General features: G+C 40.0%; 3 protein-coding genes across 5 annotated transcripts; 2 read left to right on the top strand and 1 right to left on the bottom strand.

The window, feature by feature from the left end:
• Positions 1 to 1535: 1535 nt before the first annotated feature.
• On the bottom strand, positions 1536 to 13305 carry znf366 (zinc finger protein 366). 2 transcript variants are annotated; one of them, XM_020593641.1, is made up of 7 exons: positions 13193 to 13305; positions 8635 to 9654; positions 8375 to 8542; positions 7911 to 8061; positions 7062 to 7253; positions 3083 to 3257; positions 1536 to 2990 (listed from the first exon to the last, which is right to left on the bottom strand). In XM_020593641.1, exons 2-7 carry the CDS (start codon positions 9645 to 9647, stop codon positions 2302 to 2304), a joined length of 2388 nt encoding a protein of 795 aa, XP_020449297.1. In that variant the 5' UTR covers positions 9648 to 9654; positions 13193 to 13305; the 3' UTR covers positions 1536 to 2301. The 2 variants fall into 2 exon arrangements, with proteins under 2 accessions (XP_020449297.1, XP_020449298.1); XM_020593642.1 differs by lacking the exon at positions 13193 to 13305 and adding an exon at positions 11932 to 12008.
• Positions 13306 to 15112: 1807 nt separating this feature from the next.
• Positions 15113 to 17538, top strand: LOC109956485 (isotocin-neurophysin IT 1-like). Of its 2 annotated transcripts, none has more exons than XM_020593638.1 (4): positions 15113 to 15197; positions 15306 to 15427; positions 16274 to 16478; positions 17173 to 17538. In XM_020593638.1, the coding sequence occupies exons 2-4, from the start codon at positions 15308 to 15310 to the stop codon at positions 17316 to 17318; spliced, it is 471 nt and encodes a 156-aa protein (XP_020449294.1). In that variant the 5' UTR covers positions 15113 to 15197; positions 15306 to 15307; the 3' UTR covers positions 17319 to 17538. The 2 variants fall into 2 exon arrangements, with proteins under 2 accessions (XP_020449294.1, XP_020449295.1); XM_020593639.1 differs by having other exon boundaries at positions 15115 to 15197; positions 15303 to 15427.
• Positions 17539 to 18493: 955 nt separating this feature from the next.
• LOC109956486 (fatty acid-binding protein, liver-type-like) lies at positions 18494 to 19385 on the top strand. Its single transcript, XM_020593640.1, has 4 exons — positions 18494 to 18602; positions 18820 to 18992; positions 19115 to 19207; positions 19295 to 19385. The coding sequence occupies exons 1-4, from the start codon at positions 18536 to 18538 to the stop codon at positions 19343 to 19345; spliced, it is 384 nt and encodes a 127-aa protein (XP_020449296.1). The 5' UTR covers positions 18494 to 18535; the 3' UTR covers positions 19346 to 19385.
• The last annotated feature ends 554 nt before the right edge of the window (positions 19386 to 19939 follow it).

Below are 19939 nucleotides of genomic sequence, written 5' to 3'. Positions count from 1 at the left end.
GCACAGGTGATGTTATCTCTGTTTGGCAGCACTGTTGACATTGGCAGCACATTTGTGAACAGACTTTCAGTGTAATGAACCTTAACAAAACCAGGCTCAGAAGCACTCTGACTGATCTACACCTGCAGGACGTTCTCACCCTCTCAGTTAGTCAGCTTCAGCCTGACATTGAGAGGCTAGTCAAAGCCAAAGACCAGCTTCATGTGTCTCACTAATAGTGTCAAACTGCTGCTGTTTGCTGTTAATATGGACATGCATATGGACATAATTTGTGGCTAAATAAAGATTCATTTGCTTTGTATTTGCTTCCTGTTCTTTGTACAAAGAGTGACATGTTAAATACCTTTATAATAAACACATTTCAATCAGAAAGTGCACCAGGAAACACTCATTTTCCCATCAGACAAGTATTTACCTGTTCTCCTGTGGGGCTAGGTGTGGGTGATCTTTGATCTCTCACTTCATTAAAAACATGCCAGAGAGATTATGAAACCTCATCTGTCATGAAGTCTGTAAACTGTGGTCAGTTATACTGGTTATTCTTCAGAGATCATACCAACTCAGGAGCTGGTGATACAAACGCTGTATCCACTCACTGTGGTTTTTCTCTAAGCCAGTGGTTGGGATTGAAACATGTAGGTGAGGAAAGGAAAGGAGAGGAGGATGTGAGAACTTCCTCAAACTGTTTGCAGTTTCACCCTGTAGGACATGGTGGTCATCACTGTCAGGAATACAGAAGCTACTGTTCTGCATTTCATTTGGCAAGAAATGACTCAGTGTTTACCTGAACTGGCACAATAAAGTGAGGTATAATGCACTATTATAGTCCAGTAAGCCTGGATAGCATAGACTAAAAATGAGAACTTTGACTAAATCTACTACTACTACTTTCAGCTGTTCACATTAGGGGTCGCCACAGCGAATCAACCGTTGGTCTATGGGCAATTTAGAATCACCAATCAATCTAACCTGTATGTCTTTTGACTGTGAGAGGAAGCCGGCACCTGGAGAGAAATCACGCAAGCACGGGGAGAATATGCAACTTTGACAAAATTATTTTATAAGTTACATAAATGTGAGATGTTCCACATGTTGCAATGTATGATAATGTTTGAACAGAATAATGAAAGGATGCCTAAAACTGTTCTTAGGCACTTTTTCATTCCACTAGTATTGTTGTTTTCGGTGGGGTTCTGCAATGAGGAGAAACAATGCTTTATTCTCAGTCACACAGACGTATGAAGCCTTTGTCTAGGACACCCACTGTGTCCGTCACTGCTGTTTGATCACAACCTAAAAGAGAGAAGAGGAGAGGTGTTTTCTCTTCCTCTTCCTCTGCTTTGAAAGAGAAGCTGGAGGAGAGTGGCAAGCTTTTTGAAACCCACAGCAATCACCTACGACTTGTATGTCAGAAACAGATGGGACTGAGATTTATTATCTGGCTTATATTCTTTAAATGCATTCATAGGTATGTTTATAAAGTGTCTAAAAACAAAAACAGGACGAGCATTGCTCAAGCTTTTATTTTTGTGTTATCGTATTCAGGTGACCACTGCCATACACTGCAATACAATAAAAACAGTCATCCCCAAAAACTGAACTAACAAAGCCATATAGATTTAAAAATAATCTAAACATTAGACATAAAAAAACAAAATCACAGTTTACTTCATAAACATACTCAAAGATTTGAGAAACTCAAGCTTCATCAATCTATATTAGTTAAAAACTACATTTTACCCAGTAAATCAGATGTTTACAATGCCCCACACACAAACAAATAAAGAATAATCCTCAAACACACAGTACACAGAGGTTTAAGCAATAACCAATTTAACCAATTTTTGATTTTAGTATCATAGATTTACACAAAAAAGTCCAAGTTAAAGAAAATTTGCATATTTGGAGTTAAGATTGAACAATGATTTGTAAAAAAAACAAAACAAAAATGTTAAATATCTTTTTTTTGCATTGATTTACAAAAAAAAACACTAATCATACTCACCCATCTATTTTTAACCTTCAGTCGGTGACTATTAATCAGAGTATGATAAGTTCTGTACATGCAGTCTGCTTCACAGCTTTGTATTTCAGTTAATTTTATTTATTTCATGTAAAAAACACAAAATCTTTCTCTTTTTTTGCCTTCAGCTACTATACCACATCCTCCATAATCTGACCTACACACTTTCCTTTTTCCTCAGGAGAGTGTCTCCTGAACACCCTTTCCATTTTCCTGTAAATAGATGTCAGCGTTTCCAAAGACTTGCATCTTCTTCTCATTCTTTCAAATGATTTTTCTCATTCTTTGTTGTCTTCTTCATCCTGGAGAGCCACAGATTCACTTGTGTGTGAGTGAAGCACTATTTCACCTCTCTCCAGTCTGCTCTGGCTTCTCTCTGCCACGTTGAAGGATACCTCACAGCGACCATCCAGCTGCTGCTTGCAATGCTCATCTTGCTCTTGGTGACGATCTTCTCCCTCTGAATCAGAGTCATAATCATATGACTGTCTATGGTCTGTCTCGTGGTGGTACACATGCTCATCTAGTTCTGAATCAGATTCATAGGTTGTTTTTGACTGTAAGAGCTGCACCTGGTCATCTCTGGGATCTACAGATTGTCCTTCTGCTGACTCCTTCTGAAATGTCTCAACATCTAAACTTTGCTGGTACGTCTGTTTCTTTTTCTCTCCTGGCCTTAATTCATTAGGAGACCCCTGCTCTCTCTCCTCCAGCTCAGGGATGTACTGGTCCTCGCCTGCTGGCTCATGTTGGTCTACCTCAGGGCTGTACTGGCTTCTTCTATACAGACTCTCTTCATCCTCCTCCTGACATGAGCTTCCTGGGACGCTCTCGCCATCAGACTGGGAGAGATGGAGGCTGGGCAGACCCGGAGGCTTCTGGGAGAGGTCAAATGGCTCCTCTTGGCTGAAGTGGGTGAGAAGGCCCATTGGAGTGGACAAACAGAATCGCCCTCTTTGCCTAAATACTAAAGTCAGTGAAAATATTTTTAAAAAGTCATATCAAGCAACCTTTGAATCATAGAAAACATATGCATGTACAATATGTGTGCATCCTTACATCTCTCATCCAGCCCTCTGTCCATGACACCGTGTTTGACTTTCATGTGTCTGGTGAGGTTTCCTTTCAGTGTGAACTTGCTCGGGCAGTAGAGGCATTTGAATGGCTTGCTGTCTGAGTGGAGATGCATGTGGCCCATTAGATTATGCATCCTGTTGAACTCCTTCCCACAAAGCTGAAAGACAAAAGAGAGAGTTGTATAGTGAGGTAAGACAGTAAGTAAACTACAAAGCTAACAAGTTTGCACAGAATTCTAATTATGTGTTATGCATGTCAACAGTAAGTGTTCATCTCCTCAGCAGAAAAGAATAGTTCAACATTTTGGAAGATACATTTATTTGCTTTCTCACCAAGAATTAGAAGATTGATACCAGTATAATTTCTGTATGCACCATATGAAGCTGGAGGCACCAGCAGTTGTGTAGCCTAACATAATGTCTGGAAATAGACCGAAACAGTTAGCCTACCCAAAATGTGTCAAAACTCTGAAACACAAATTAACCAGCCGATTTGAATGTTACCACCAGATTAAATGGCCTTATCAGATATTTATCATCAGTTGCAAATTTTGTTGTTAGTTCCACATACTATGTTTTAATGTTCTACTTGGATTAATTGTTCTTTTTTATTTTGTTTTATCGTGAGTGCTTACTGTGTGTGAGTGTGATTATTTGATTGTGTGATGAGAAGCTGCATTAAATTGCCCTTACAGGAATAAATAAAGTTGAATTGTATTATTACTGTATTGTTGGGACAAACACCAAATAGGTATTATTGATACATATTATACATACATATAAACAGACAACCTCTAGAAGACATAGTAATTATGACAGGAGCAAAAGTCACCACTGAAGTCGTTGTATAAAAAGTCTGTGAAGAAGGTCAGGGTGGATGGTTGAGATGGCAAATGCAGGAATTTGAAGCAGACAGCAGCTGTTCTTTTCCCTTTTCACAGTCGGTGTTATGTCAGTAAATACTTATTCTAACCCAGACCCTGATCTTTCCCTGACCAAGTACTTGTGCCTAAATACAGTATGGTTATTGGCCTAACCTAACAGGCCACTGAGCCAGCTAGGAGGTGGAGTAGGGACCTACACAAGAACGAGACGAGACTGTATTTTAACACTATTTTTAAGAAATCCTCAATGACGAAGTATATGACAGCAAAAATAGTCTTATTTGACTGAAAGTCAGAAAATGCAAAACAATGCAGGTGCGTTTTGAAATGTTTTAACTAATCATCACTTCAGTTCTCCTTTGAGTATGAATTATCATATGCAGTAAAAGAAAACAATATGCAAGCACTGGAAAAAGTTTTGCCACAAACTCAACTGACTGGCTTCTCTCCTGTAGGATGTCACGAATCTCTTCAGACCTTCTTGACTGTGAACTATGCATGAGCTTATAACTTCTAACTGAAGCTGTGTGTGACCTAACTGAACTCCCTTCCACAAAGTAAACATAAAAAATTGGTGGGGGCATCTTCTATGCTATTTTCACTCTCACCACACTGCACCGGACAGTTACATCATCAAAGGCACGGGGAGCAGGGAGTTGCATTTTTGCTGGAGTACAGTCATACTACAGTCATACTCTGTAATACTGACTGCTGTTTTTCTGTTATGTACTGATATTGCGAGGCAGCTTTTTCCTCAATGAGAAATATCATCCAGTTTTAACATCTCGAGATCTTGTGGCACGAGATCTCATCACACCCCTAGTAGCTATTTATATTTTAGAGGCTGATCATATGTTTGGTAGATAAATTCTTATTCTGCAGTGTAATTGTGACTGTACCTGTCACATAAATGTAGTTGAGTGTAAAAACTTGGTAAACTCAAGTACAACTACTTCACAGTTAAACTGAAGTACAGTATCTGAGCAAATGTATTTAATTACTTTTCACCGCTGGCTATAGTAAACACTATTTCAGGATACAATCAACAATAGGCCAGCACCATCCACCTATTTTTCTTTTTCTGCCAAAGACTATTCATTGTTTGATGACCAATTTTCTCAGAATGCAGCGCTAAGTGTAATCATGAATGAATGTGCAGGCATTCAGATCTACATAGACACATATACACTCCCTCTCTTTATCCTTGTTTTTCTTTTTTCCACTGTCTTTCCCTCCCCTCTTCCATTCCCTGACATACACAAGAAAAACAGAAAGGGAGAGAGAGAGCAAGAGAGGGAGAGGAAGCAACATCGAGACAGGGCCAGGAGGAGAAGAGGGAAGGGCAACTCCTGCGCTGTCCTTCCTCTGCATTCTTTTTTATTAGGGTGGTCCTTTCCTTCAGGAGGAGAGAGGGACTGTAAACTGTCCAAGAGGACCGTGAGAAAACAGGAAGCTCCCTCCAGCAGCAGAGAAAGCAAGATGAAATCTATTTGCGGGCCCCGTTCTCCGGGGAGGCTGGGGGGCCATTGTTAGAGAGGCAGTTTGTGCTGCAATATCCTTCCTATGGACAAGGAGACACCCACTGCCAAAAGCCTCTCTGCTATCTGGTCATCGTTTCAACCCTCATACCAGACACCAAAGATCAAAACAGACCCTTCAGAAAAGTGGGGGATCCTTTAATAGCAGCCAACACTAACTATTATAGGCCTTGTTCCTCTCTGTGATCAATAAAGAAAATTTGAAAATTTAACTCGCAACAAACTGAAGTCATAAAAGGTGCATTCAAACACCTTCCAGTAAAAGAAGCAAAATCTGAAGGAACAGTTTGCCATTTTGAAAAATGCTCTTATTCACTGTGTGGCCGAGAGTGAGCTGAGCAGACTGATCTGATGTCTGTGCACGGAATATGAATTTATGTTCAGCAGCTTAACTCAAAGACTGGAAACAGGGAAATGGCAATCCTGGCTCTGTCTAATGGTAACAAAATCTTCCACATATCTCCCCACTGTGCCACAGTCTATTACTTTATTCTGTTGTAGCCCTCGAGTCCAGGACTTGGACTTGGGTCTGACGTGACTTGACTTGGACTTGAGCACTGATTACACTTGGACTCAGATGTTGGAGATGAGGGCTCTGAATGTTCTTTTCTTTTTTTGGTAATAGGACATAATAAAATATTGATATTAAAACCTGTTCACCTGCACCATGGTGCATTCAGCACACATCCGTCAAGTTGCACATTCCACCTTCACATGAACGTTTTTAATGTCTCAAATTGCCGAGCTATTTGGTGACACTGTTAGCACATCCAGTGCTCAGGATAGCCAAAAAATTCACATTGTTCACTTCTAAGTAGTGTGTTTGTGTGTGCGCTGACAAGTGCATTTGTCTGGCTATTGTTTTACACAAAGTAAGTTAGCTCCTCTTAAAATTATGAGAGCTGTGCCAGTTGTGTTTACTGTAGACTCTGATGACTCTGACTCAGGGTAAAAGGGACTCAACTCTGACTATTCTTTGGTGACTTGACTTAAACGCTGTTTTTACAAATTAAACAAATAAAGTATAATATATTAATTAGTACACTTCATAGGTAAGTGAATTTTGTTACATTTGAATGAAGCTGGTCAAGCTGTTTTCTCTTTTTCCAGGGATTATTTTAAGCTAAGCTACTGGCTGCAACTTCACAGTTACCAGTATGAATAAAAAAAAATTATTTTGACTGCTGGTAGGAAAAGGTAAACAAAAAGGTTCCCCTGTGCAGGCCGATCCTCTGCAAACTTTGTTGCTCTACAATAACGTTGCCTCTCTTTGCTCAGGACAAACAAAATCATACTTAATATGACTACGCTATAAGGTGTTAGTCACGTTGTGGTGGGGGGGCCTTGCTGAAAATACCGATTTGGTCATTTTTCTTAGGACATTCTTGATTACTGTATCTTTTCATCTAACTCTTGCAAGAAAGCTAATAAGAGTGTTTCCCCAAATGTTGAAATATTCCTTTAATCAGTGAATGAAAGGTGAACAGAAGGCCAAATCTCAACACAAAGAGCCACACCTGGCATGATTAATTTCACCGACCTTGCATTTATAGGGCTTGATGTCCGAGTGGACGATCATGTGAGCCTTGAGAGTCTGTTTTTGAACAAAACTCTTGAAGCACATGTGACACTGGTAGGCTCGTATGTTGGTGTGAATGAGGACATGGCGTTTCATGTTGGCCAACAGGGTGAACTCACGTCCACAGATGCGACACTTGTGTTCCTTCACACCCTGAAGAACAAAAGAATGTGGAAGTATATGTGTCAGAAATGTGGTCAACAGATGAGTTGGTCTGCTGTGTAAACTGCTGCTTTGTTTAACCTCTTAAATTCCACTGAGCTTTATGTTTTTTATTTTAAGCTCTATTGGAAAGCCCAAAGTGCCCAGAGATACAAAGTATGTCAGGGTGACTTTTGGGAAGATGTGAATGAAATGAAGGTCAATACATTTAGAATATTAATATTACACTGAGAATTTTGCAGCCTTAAAGCCATGCAATCTCATTGCTTCAGTGGAGCTGGGACAAGCTAAAACAGTATGTATACATACATACACATTGTCAAACAGTGTGAAAAGAGGGAAATAGAAGATGAAAACTGGATGTTAAGAGGTTATAAATAGCTTCAGGAGCCCAAATTTAAGAGGAAATTGCTTTGAGACAGCTGCCAAAACAAAACACTGCCTGTTAGGCTTCTGTCCAAACTCTTTCAGCCATTTTCACCATCCAAAATGTGACTGAGGACTAATGGAAATGTCTTGATGTGACAGCAAAATTGCTAACTCTGTTTGGTGCCAAAATCTATGTTTTGGCATTGACAATCCCTGTCAAAAAATAAAAGCCTGACAAAATGCTGTGTCTTTTCTCTGTGTCCTCCAAATTAAACCTACTTTGTGAGTAAGCGTGTGCTGTTTCAGATGGTGTGACTGGATGAACTCCATCCCACACTCACTGCAGATGTACGGTCTGATGTCTTTGTGTTTCATCATGTGGTTCTGAAGCTGACTCGGGTACTGGAAAGTCTTCTGGCACTCTGCACACCTGCAACAACAAAAGGAATAACCTCCTTATACAGACAGAAAGAGAAATAAAATGTTAAAGTAATAGTTCTTCATTTTGAGAAAAGCATTTATACACTTTCTTGCCAATAGTTAAGAAGATCAATATTACTCTCCTGTTAGTCCATTGAATATAAGGCTAAATGTTTAAGCTAAATTAAGCTGCTAATTGTAGCTTCATATTTAGCAAACAGACATGTGATGGTGTCCATCTTATTTAACTCTCGACAAGAAAAAGAATAAGGCTTAGTTCCAAAATGTTAAACTCTTTAACAACACAAGATTTTTGTGCTCACCTGTACAGGGTGGGGCCACGGTGGGCAGTCAGGTGTCGCTTCAGCTGGGCAAATGTGGGAAAGTCCAGTCCACATTCAACACATACGTTCTCCTGGCCTTTTTCATGCTTCAGCTCATGGGCACGAAGCTCACTGGGGTAAGCGAAGCCTCGACCACACACGCCACAGCTGGAGGGCCAGAAAAAGTTTGTGTGTGAGTGAAAGAGAAATGAGGATAAGAAAAGCCAATACAGAGCTAAAAATGACTTCAAATCATTTACCTGTATGGCTTCACATCACTGTGCTGCATCATGTGTCTCTTCAAATGGCTGGTCTGGGTGAAGGCCTTGTGGCACACCTGGCACTTGTGAGGCCTCATGCCCTTGTGGGTGAGCAGGTGAGTGTGCAGGTGGCTCAGCTGCTTAAACAGTTTCCCACACAGGTGGCATCCATGTGGCTTGATGCCATTGTGGCCCAGGATGTGTGTGACCAGGTTGTACTTAGAGGTGTAGGACTTCTCACACATACGACACTTCCATCGCTTCTGGTCACCACCAACATCCACATAGTAGCTGTCATCTACATGGATGTTGAGGCCAAGCTTCTCAGCATTGGTCATCCCACTTCGAGGAGTTCCATCACCAGTACGAAGACTGGAGCAGAGGTCTTCTCTGGGGTAGAACGCACCAGGAGGGGAGAGATGCATGACAGGCCTAGGCATGAAGAAAGGGTATGAGAGGAGGCTGTTGTGGAGAGGTGGGAAATATGGAGGGTGGAGAAGGAGAGGAGAGGGAGGCCAAACAGGGGAAGGACTGAGAGGCTCCTGTTTCACTTGCACAGGTAGGTTCATAGCTGGTGATCTGCGAAGGAGCTGCAGTCTGTTGAGCTCAATCATACCAGGGAAGGGTTTTAGAGCTGGGGAAGTAATGGGGTGAGATGTTAGGGAGAAGGGGGTGTGGGAGAGGTCTACTGTCTTCTTACTGCTGCTTTCTTCTGCTTCTTCTGCTCCTCCGCCAGACTCGCCTCCCTGGGCGTCCATTTTGAAAGGAGTTCTTTTGCGTTTTTGGGATCCCTCCTTTTGGGTGTAACTGGAGCCGAGCATGGGAAAGAAAGCAGGTGGGCTGAAGGCACTGTAGGTGTCTCTGGTTGGTGATATACTGGGAGGTGAGAATTTGAGGGGCTTAATATGGAGTGGAGGTGGGCTTAAGTAGAAACTGTGCTGAGAGGGATGTCTTAGTTCATCTCTAAGAGGAGGACTTCTTCCTGGCGTAAAATTTACCCCGTCTATTTCCATCTTCTTTCTGCATTAGAAAGAGAACAAGAAGTGGTTAAATATCCTTCATTACAACGGTGGAAGTAGATTTCAGATCTATTACTTAAAGAGGAAGTCAGCCAATTTTATGCATCAAAGTTTGTTTACAGGTCTTGGGGAGTACTAGTACAGCGTATGGGGGGAAAGCTGTTCAAAACCTTTTGTTTCCTTAGAGATAGTAGCTTCAAATGTTGCCTTGGGTGATGTAAGGCAGCGGTTTGAAGACTACAAGTTTGAAATTGAAATAAATAAATTGGGAGTGTGGAGCTTACCTCTGTAGCCCACTGCTCATCCCTGACTGAAGCTGGCAGTTTGAGGCAACATTAGCCATTACTAGCACAACACACCTGAGTCTCACACTGAACTGTAATGTACGCAACAAGCTGTGTGGAAACACCAATTGCTATACAATATTTGCTTTGGTTATAGCAGTTTTGATCCTTTTTTCGTTAAACTGTCCATTGTGAGTTTGACAGTGTTATAGGAGTGTAATACTAAATCAGTATTCTTTTAGGTATAAATGAGAAATAACACAATGTGAAGTCCTGCATTTAACTTTCTGTTTAAATAAAAGTATAAGTATTATCAAAAAGAAATACTTATAATCTAAAAAGTACTCATAAAAAATACAAACTACCACTGGTGGTGGTGACTGATGGAGCTGCTTCATATACAGTTAGTGTAGTCCTGTGGTTCCCAACATATGGATCAGGGCCCATAAAAGAGTCTTTAGATAACTCTAGTGAGTAATGGGATGTGTGAAGGCCTCAGCCCTGGCCTTCACTATGTGAGAGCCTAAACCACCACCACCAGCAGTAGAACTGGTTGGGTAATCATTTGTTTTCTATATTTAGGTGTATAGTTTTAAATTGTAGGTAGAGGTTAGGTATTGTTTGACATTAGACATACATAACTGATCAGTGAGCATGCACATTGGTTAATGTTGTATTGCTAATATGTGTAAATGTTCTCTTGAGTTACTGTGTTTCCTGGTCCATGGATGGGGGGCGGTTCTGACAAAAGATTAGACTGAGGAAGCAACAGGTCTAAATACCTCCCAGTAGGCCTGGACTGCACCAAATGCCCAATACAAGGAAGGGGGGTTGGGAGAAATGTACTGTTTATTTGTTTGTTGTTTAAAACTTTATTTGTCAAGTTATGTTAATTTCTTTACATTCAAAGCAAACATTTAGTTGCTAGCAGACTGTCTGTTTAGTGTTTAGTAGTTGATTATTTTGGTAGTGTCGTTGGTCCACCCCTTGTGTGTGTTATTGGTTTGGCCAGCCAATATATATGTTCCCCTGTGTGTGTGTGTCACTTGTTAGGTCAGTTGGTTTTTGTGGCGGTATTCGACAGTTCAGTTTGCTGTATTTTGAGTTTGCTTATCTTCTGTTGACCTCTTTTGGGGCCCAGTGTATCTGATATTAATGTTTGTATTTTTCTTTCTTACTTTTTGGGTTAATAAAAAGCCCATTTCTTTGAACTTTAAGCTGTGTCTCCTGCCTTGCTGTTTGGTCCCTGACAGGATGAGATGATTAGAAAGGAAATAAACAACTAAGTTTTGTTAAATTTTTAGCCTTTTTTTTCTGGACTTGAGATTGAATTTTGCTTTGTTTTGTGAAATACTGTATAATTTGACTTATTTAAGATGAGCCACCTGAGGGGAAATCATTCTTTGGTATTACCTTTAAAAAGGCAAGGAACCCCAACAAGACACTATTTTTTTAAGGGGTTACAAGACACAGAGGTTAGGAATCACTGTTTCAATTTTTAATAGTGCATTACTGTATATCTTAATGTTAAATCTTAATATGTAAAGTAACTTGTAACCACAGCCATCACATAACTGTAGTGAAGTGAAACGGTTACATTATTCTTCTTTGAAATGCAGTCCATTTGAAAAATAGAATGGAAAAACATGGAAATATCCCAGCAAGTAGGTCAAAATTGTATAAGCACAAGTGAAGTATTTTGAGTAAACGTACTTTGTTATTCTCCACCACTGCTTACCAATGCTTGCTGCCCGAAAAACAGACACATCAGCTGGAGAAAGATTTGAGAAAAGTGTATCCAATGACTCTGTGTCTGGTTTCTATTTTTGATATGAAACTGTTTTTCTGAAGATTTCTGTGGTGACCAGGCACACACACACATAGTACGGTGTCAAAACCCACCTTTCAGTGCTCAGCCTGACACCTTTCACTTCTTGCTTTCTCACAGATCTCCTCCTCTCCTGAAATTAGGAAGTTATCTGTGAAGTGCTCACCTCTACCTCCCGCATAGTTTTCGCTTCTCGATCCCTTTTTTCTGCTCTGTTCATCTTTTTTGTTTTTGCACTGATGGCCAGGAAGAACTTCCTTTTTCCCCCACCACCGATAGTGCTGCTGATTCTCTGCCTCTGTGTTCGTTGTAAAGTCCAAGTCCGATTCAATTACTAATAAACATCACACTGCGATTTTAAGATGTCACAGAGCTATAAATTACATCTCCACTGCAGTTTGTGTGTGTTTGCGTCAGTGTAGGTGGTGGTCATGGAATAAAAGATGCTGACACTCAGAGGGGAACTGTCTTACTTCTGCATGACATTCAAAATAGTGATTAGCCATTTTGTACATAAATAGTTCCGCACTTATCAATGAGAAACTGCTGAGAGGCTAATCAAGCCACTATACTGTATCACGAGCACAAGTTCTACTTAGTCTGTTACATGTTACATCTCATTTGGCTTTTACAGATACAGCAACTATTGATGCATCAGTGTTTGGTGAAAAAGATATCAGGAAATAATGAAAATGCAGTTGCAATTTCATTACATAAATTAGGGATGAGCTGCAAATTGTCCTTATTTTGAATTTGGGACTAGGGAATATTTTGACATTTCTTCTTGAGAAATTTCTGAAACAATCACCAGTTTAGTTAATTTTCTGTTGATTGTTTGATCAATTCATCGATTTTTTGCAGCTCCTAACACATCTATCCAGATTTACATGCTGTACATGCAGACTGTAAAACAACAAGGATGACACAATTTGAGAAGATCATGAGATGAAGATCAATGAAACTGGAGGGATTATAGATAAATTCGCATTTATATAATTCACAGTCATTTTGTTTCAGCTAAAGCATACAATGACATTTTCAAGCAGTGCAACACACTCTAAGAATAGTATTGTTCCAAAATACTGAAAATACAAATTACATTGTGGTGCAAAACTGTTATTAGTGATATATAGAAAACATAAAACCCATGCAGAATGCAGGAGGAATGTTGTTCAGCCAACTAAAATATTCAGTGGTCTGTTTCCAGCCAGGTTCCAATTCTCTCCTCGATATTATCCTCTTTTCTTCGTCCTCGTCACCTCTCTCTCTTAAGGTGCACTGTGCAGAGACCCCAGCCCATACTTTGCCACACCATGCATTCCAAACAATCCATTAAAACTGAAGCCCCTCCTCACCCATATACTAGTCAGTGCCATGTAAGTGTGTGCTTGTGTGAGGCTGCAGCGAAGTCTGTGTGTGCAACTTACCAGCTAAGTGTAGCAGTTTACTATGATGCTGTGGCTGAAGTGGTGCTGCGGCTGCTGCTGCTGCTGTTGTACCTGTACCTGTCTTCTCTCCCTCCTGCTCGCACCGCTACTCTCCTGACAATGAGCCGCCCGTCCACGGATAGTATTTGAAGTGACTTAAGAAAGAGAACAGGAACAATCACTTTGTTCTCATTTTTCAGATGAGTACCTTCGGAGAGAAGGAAGGAAGGGAGGGAGAGGAAGTCAACAAGCCTAGTGCCTTCCTGCAGAAAAAAAAGGAAACACTAGATAGACATCTCCATTTCTCTATGAAATAGGGATTTGTACAGCTTTTGGAGAAATATAGTGAAGCCAGAGCCGATGTTTCATGAGAAAATGCTGCAATTCAACGCTCAACAGCTGTGAAGTGACATGTAATAATGAATGATGATCTCAGTTTGTGGAAACCACTCATCCCTTTCTCTTTATCCTACTCAAAGACATGTATGTAAAGAAAGACTGATTATGTATCTATAGTGAATCAAACCTAGTGTTTTTTTAGATGGTGTATAATTTAGCTCAAATAAGGCTCAAAAAGTGTTTAGGGTAAATATACTCTTTTTCAGGTATTTTAGATTCTAACAGACAACAGTCATACTTAGTCCTTATAGGTGCACAGTTTCTGTCATACAGGGGTTGTGCATCATAACACAAATACCTGAATAGTATAATGAAATCTAGCAGAAAACTCCTTCTAATATTTACCCTTCCATTTGACATTGTGTATTTATTTATTTTAAGAAACCTTTGAACCTTTAGATTTTTTCTTCTTTATGCTAATGTTTGGTTCCTTGGTTGTGATGGTTTTATAATGGAATGCAAAATGTTGCATCCAACAAAATCCCAGTTATTTTATCCACCTCCTGTAAAAACGTGGCACATAAAAAGAGTAACACAGAAATGAATGCAGTAATAAGGATGAAATGTGTCAACACAACCACTAGGAGGCGAGAATGGCACATCACTGATTGTCTTCATATTGGCTCCGTTTGCAGCCGTGCTTTATGACTTGTCTGTGGCTGTAACATCATGTCACTCCACGTCCTACTAGTCCCTTTTGGCACAGAAGTTAGCGAACAAAGATATCGCTATCAACTTGTTGTGAACTGAGATGAGGTGGCAGTGAGTAGATCAGGAGGAAGCTGCAATAATTGAGCTCATATCATTGAAACAGTGAAACTGTCTTTTATGGATTGTGGTTGATCATTAGCTGTGTTAATTAGCTTATAAGACCAATTAACCTCAGACCTGGACAATGTGTGCATCAATTCCTGAGAGGAATTAAGGGTTTTATTAATAGAACGTAACACATATAGGTGTGTGTGCCTGTTTCTGTCTTTTTTGGGATCATTCACTTTGTGTACAAACATCCACTGAATCACAAATCCTGTGTACTGTACTGTACTGTCAAGCCAACATGGCAGCTCAGCAGGCCAGGCCTTCAGAGGTGTACTCCTTATCATGACCTTTTGGAACTTCTATTTTCTTACTATTTCCTGCTTAATACAAACAACGAAATTTAGTGTAAGGGTGTCTCCTTTTTTAAATAAAGGTAGATCAAAGTTGTACAGCGCCCCTGTCCACCAATGCTTTGAATAATACCATCTCCCAATTCTCCCCTTGACTTCAGGCTTTCCTATCATCTGTAACATGCACGGTCACGCGCCATGAGTTCTTCTTTAATGATTCTCAATAGCATGAAGTAAACCAGGCCATAGAGCTGCCCGGCCCTGTGACCCTGTGACCTGCCCAGTGGTCACCTTTATCTCCAGAGTTGACACTAACTGAAATAGGCTGATTAACATTACCTAAGTGGCTTTTGGGTTTCTGTGTCACTCTCAGAAGATGATCTAGAAGTATATAAGGCACGTCAGTGACACCACACAAGACAGAGACCAGGACAATCCTCTGGGAGCATCTGAAACAAGGACTTGAAGTCTACTTCTCAGTGACTTTACAGCAACGAGTGAGTCAAACCGCTCTCTGAACATCTGTCCAGCTTAGATTTTGTGGTCAGTTATACTAAATGCTTTCCTTGTTTCTCCCCTGTCTGTTGTTCCTTCACTCTCAGCAGAAATGAGTGGAGCCGCTGCGTCCGTGTGCCTTCTTTTTCTCCTGTCTGTATGTTCAGCATGTTACATCTCCAACTGTCCCATCGGTGGCAAGAGGTCCATCATAGATGCACCACTGCGCAAGGTGAGCTGCTTTTATTCATCTTGAACCTAGATTTATGAAAAGGTAAAGTCAGACAAAATTATCAGGAAACTGGCAACTGTATGTTGAATTCAAACAGGTTTGTTTGTACAGCCCACAGTCACAATTCACAAAGTTGCCTCTGTGCCTAAACCCTTAAATCAGGCAAGGAAAAGCAACAATAAAAAAATAAATAAAGGTGGAAATCTCGGGCAGAGCGACAGAATTAGGAATCCTCTTCCTGTGGACGGGTCTCTGACTTATATTAGAGTAGCAATATCACCGTGTAAAAATGCTCTACTACAAGTAAAAGCCTTACATTCAAAATGACTTACTTAACTGAAATTATAGTAAATAATTAGCTTCAAAATATATTGATAGTGCCAAAGGAAATAACAACATACATATTTCTGGATTCTACTGTTGCATTAATGTGTAAACATCATCAATTTAGCTATCCATCACCATTATAAACACAATATACAGCTTTAGTTGATTTTGTATTAATAATGTTAGTCTGGAAAGTAACTAATAAATATCATATTTCATATAAAAAAAGGTGGAATAGAAATGTAAAATAAGGATTTAAATGTGCACTTGGGTAAATTTACTTGTTACATTTCACACGGTAGCTTCCTTGAATTCTTTTATTTGAATCTTAACAATTATACCTAAAAGAGTTGACAAAACTATCATGTTCTAAATGAAAAATAAGGTCATAGAAATTCACAAATCCACATCCGAAAGCTTGACAGTCACACAAGATCATGATAAATATGGTCTACAAAGTGCTAAATGGTAGTGAAATTCTAAATAAAACCAAGAATAACCATTTGTTTTCCCCTCCAGTGCATGTCCTGTGGCCCCGGAGACAGGGGCCGCTGCTTTGGCCCCAGTATCTGCTGTGGGGAGGGCCTCGGTTGCCTGCTGGGCTCCTCAGAAACCGCTCACTGTGTGAAAGAAAACTACTTGCTTACCCCCTGCCAGGCAGGAGGGAGACCCTGTGGATCAGATGGAGGACGCTGCGCTGCCTCAGGACTCTGCTGTGATGCCGGTAAAGAACTCCTGAGCTACATAAAGTATTATCAGTAAAACTGACTTGCTATATATAGCAGTACCCACTATGCAGGCAAAATTGTTCTGGACAATAATTACTGTGACTAAGTGACAAAAATGAAGTTGATCATCGCTATTTCATATCTCCTGATTAAATATACTGTATAAGGATGAACTGTGTTATAGGCTTTTAAATCTGAATCTGCCACTAATAACTGTAGCTGCAAATAAATGTAGTGAAGTATAAAGTACAATATTTTCCTCTGAATGTTGGGAGAAGAAGTAGCATAAAATTATAAAAGTCAAATAATGTGGGAGAAATTTAGAATTTTATAGGTAGGCTATAGTATTTACAGTAAATAAATTCACATAGAGTTACCTTCCACCGCTGCATATGGTACTGATCTATGTAGATGTCAAGTATTTTTCTGTTTGATTACAAGATGACTTCTTCAGTGGAACAAAATTGCTGGTTTTAATTTCAACTTTGAATTTCAAGTCTAAAATTTTACTGTACTAATGTGAAAGAGCTATTATTTAAGTCACTGCAATCTTCATTTGTATTCTTGTTCTGAAAAAAGGCTCATAGTTCTAGGTCACAAAACTTTATAAAAACATATTGTGAAGTTTACAGCTGCAAGAACAGACAAGCGTGTTCTCAGTCATACTATATCTCCTCCTCTTTGCAACAGAGAGCTGCACCACAGACCAAACCTGCCTCACTGAGGAGGAAGGAGACGACCAAACCAGCCAACCTGAAGGCAGCGGCCCCACTGACCTCATCCTCAGGCTCCTGCGTCTGGCTGGTCACACATCTCCTCTTCGACTCCGCCAGTGAGCTGCTCCTGATACCAAGGTCTCATGGGAAACTTAAAGCTATAGGGATGAAATCGGACTTATAATTCTGGTTCATCATTTGTATTTCTCTGTTTGTCATCATCACTCTGATTTTCCTGGAGTATTTCTGTAGAGTGCCTTTGTCAGAAAATAAGGATGAAAACTGAGAGTGGACATCCAGATATCTGCATGTTAAAATAAAGTTTTGAGAGAATATAAAATGCTGTTGTTTTTAAGAGCCAACAGACTGCAACTTTTATACAATACAGACAGTTTCACCCTGTGAAATCCTTTTCTCTAGAGTAAAGAACACATCTCCATAAACCTTATCAGGCCACTGTGTTAGATATATTCCGCTATCAACAAATGTGCAAAGCCCAGAGTTGCCTTTATCTCTCAAATGTTTAGGTTTGCACACAATCCTGTAACAAAATGCTGTGTAAATCCAAGCAACTCTCACATGACACTGTGTGCTTCAGTGACACTATCAGTGGCGCAACAGTTATGATAGTTATCTTGTGTAGTAGTCACCTTTGATCCATTTTGGTTAAGTTCATGGTTAAATCACAAGCTCTTGTTCAGTACTAGGGGTGAACATCAAAGAAATTAGTTATAAAATTCACACATGGTCACACCAATGACACCGATATTTGGCCCTGAGACCTGATAATCAGACACTTCTATTAAATTTCATCTCACAGATCACTGTCACATAAAGATGTACTGTAAAAGAAATAAAAAAAAATGTAAAAGGTCATGTAGAACAAAAGATACAAGAGCAGAGGTGAAAGAACTGACTGAAGAAAACCTTAAAGGAAGAAAAATAGAGAAACTGGATAAAAAGAAGGAACAGAAATCAAGAGACCAAGCGTGGAGGATTGAGGGAAGGATGATGGAAGACGGAAAGCAGCAAACTGAAACATGACAGTAACATTAGGCCCTGTCAGCAGCTGTTGAGGTACGATTCATGCAATGTCACCATATATATTTGTGTGTGACCTTTATGATCACTGCATGCATTTCAGTAAAACGTTCAAACTGCTGTCATACTTCTTCTGTCGAACTTTCTCTCTCTCTCTGCCCTTGTCTGTGGTAGTGGAGCTTCTCTGAGTGGATTTGCCTTAAGTGGAAACACCTGTGGTTAATGATTGCAGCTGTACTTTGAGAGTATAAAACAAGCTGCTGTGCTTTCTTGTGGTACCTTCACTGTCTGCCACCATGTCCTTCTCTGGAAAGTATGAGCTGCAGTCTCAGGAGAACTTTGAGTCTTTCATGAAGGCCATTGGTATGTATTGTGCTTCTGAGTGACTTTTTGTCTTAGTTGCTAATGTTGTGTCCTGTGAAGTGCATGTGGCACTAGGAAAATTTAAAGTGGGGAAGGTCTTTCTCATCCAGCAATGACTGTTCTTCAGGCTTTAAGTTAAGAATTGACAAACTTTTAATTTTTTTTTTTTTTTTTCCCCTGAGTTCAATGGCTTAATGAGTTGGGGTTTTGTTTTTAGGTCTTTCTGATGAGCTCATCCAGAAAGGTAAAGACCTCAAGAGTATTTCTGAGATTGAGGAAAAGGGTGACAACTTCAAAGTGACTGTCACAACTGGCACAAAGGTCCTTGTTAATATCTTCACCATTGGACAAGAGGCTGAGCTGGAGACAATCACTGGAGAAAAAGTCAAGGTAAGGCAGGCTGCTGGATTAATGTGGTTACTTGGAAACCAACTGCCTTGATCTTAAAATAAGATGCAGTTATCAAAATACATGTTGGCTTGATCTCTGATTTAACTCTTTACAACTTTTAGTCGGTGGTTCATCGTGAAGGCAACAAGCTGAAGGTCACTCTAAAGGGAATAGAGTCGGTCACAGAACTGGTGGATGGGGACACGATTGTTAACGTGAGTAGATAATGCACAAAACTATGCTAATTCAGTTCTGGAGTTTGGATTAATGTTGGTTTTTTTTTTTTTCCCCCCTGCTTTTAGACACTGACTCTGGGTGACCTTGTATACAAGAGGACAAGCAAGAGAGTGTAAATGTCTCACATGGGATAATAAAATGTAAGCTGCAAAACTGTCCTATGGTCTCTTTACTGAAGTTGTGACTCTAAAACTAAATCATAGATGGGAGGCATTTGTAGTCTGCTTAAACATGACTTTTATTGTAGGAATAACTAGAAGGCAAAAGAACTGACTCAAACTGGCCATGGTTAAAGGGAAATGATTTGTTTGCAGGCTGACAATTGAGTTCAGAGGCTGACACTGCTCAAGCTGTACCTAGGTTGCTTGTGCTCCAGCAGTGGGTATGTGGGCTATAAAAAGGAACAAAATGGATGGTCGGCTCTATCAAAAACAGCAGTGATCAGACTTGACTAACAAATGGCTGCAACTCAAACATCAGTCATCTGAATTGACAATGGTGCAATGCAGAGCAGCTTTCTGACTTGACAGGGTAGATGGGCGGGATGTGAGTAAGTGTAGTTCTGTCTCTTACCTGTGTAAAAATGTGTTTTTTTTTTTTTTTTTTTTTAATTAAAACAAAACACAAATGACTGTAGACTTGCCTCACAGATTTCTAGAACAATACACCTGTTTGCTTGGGGCCAAATTCTCACACTAGCCTGTGTGTGT

Source organism: Monopterus albus, unplaced genomic scaffold, assembly GCF_001952655.1.
Source record: "Monopterus albus unplaced genomic scaffold, M_albus_1.0 scaffold20.1, whole genome shotgun sequence".
In the NCBI taxonomy this organism is placed as follows: Eukaryota; Metazoa; Chordata; class Actinopteri; order Synbranchiformes; family Synbranchidae; genus Monopterus; species Monopterus albus.
Note: the sequence above shows the minus strand (reverse complement) of the source record. Positions and strands in the feature narration are given on the sequence as shown.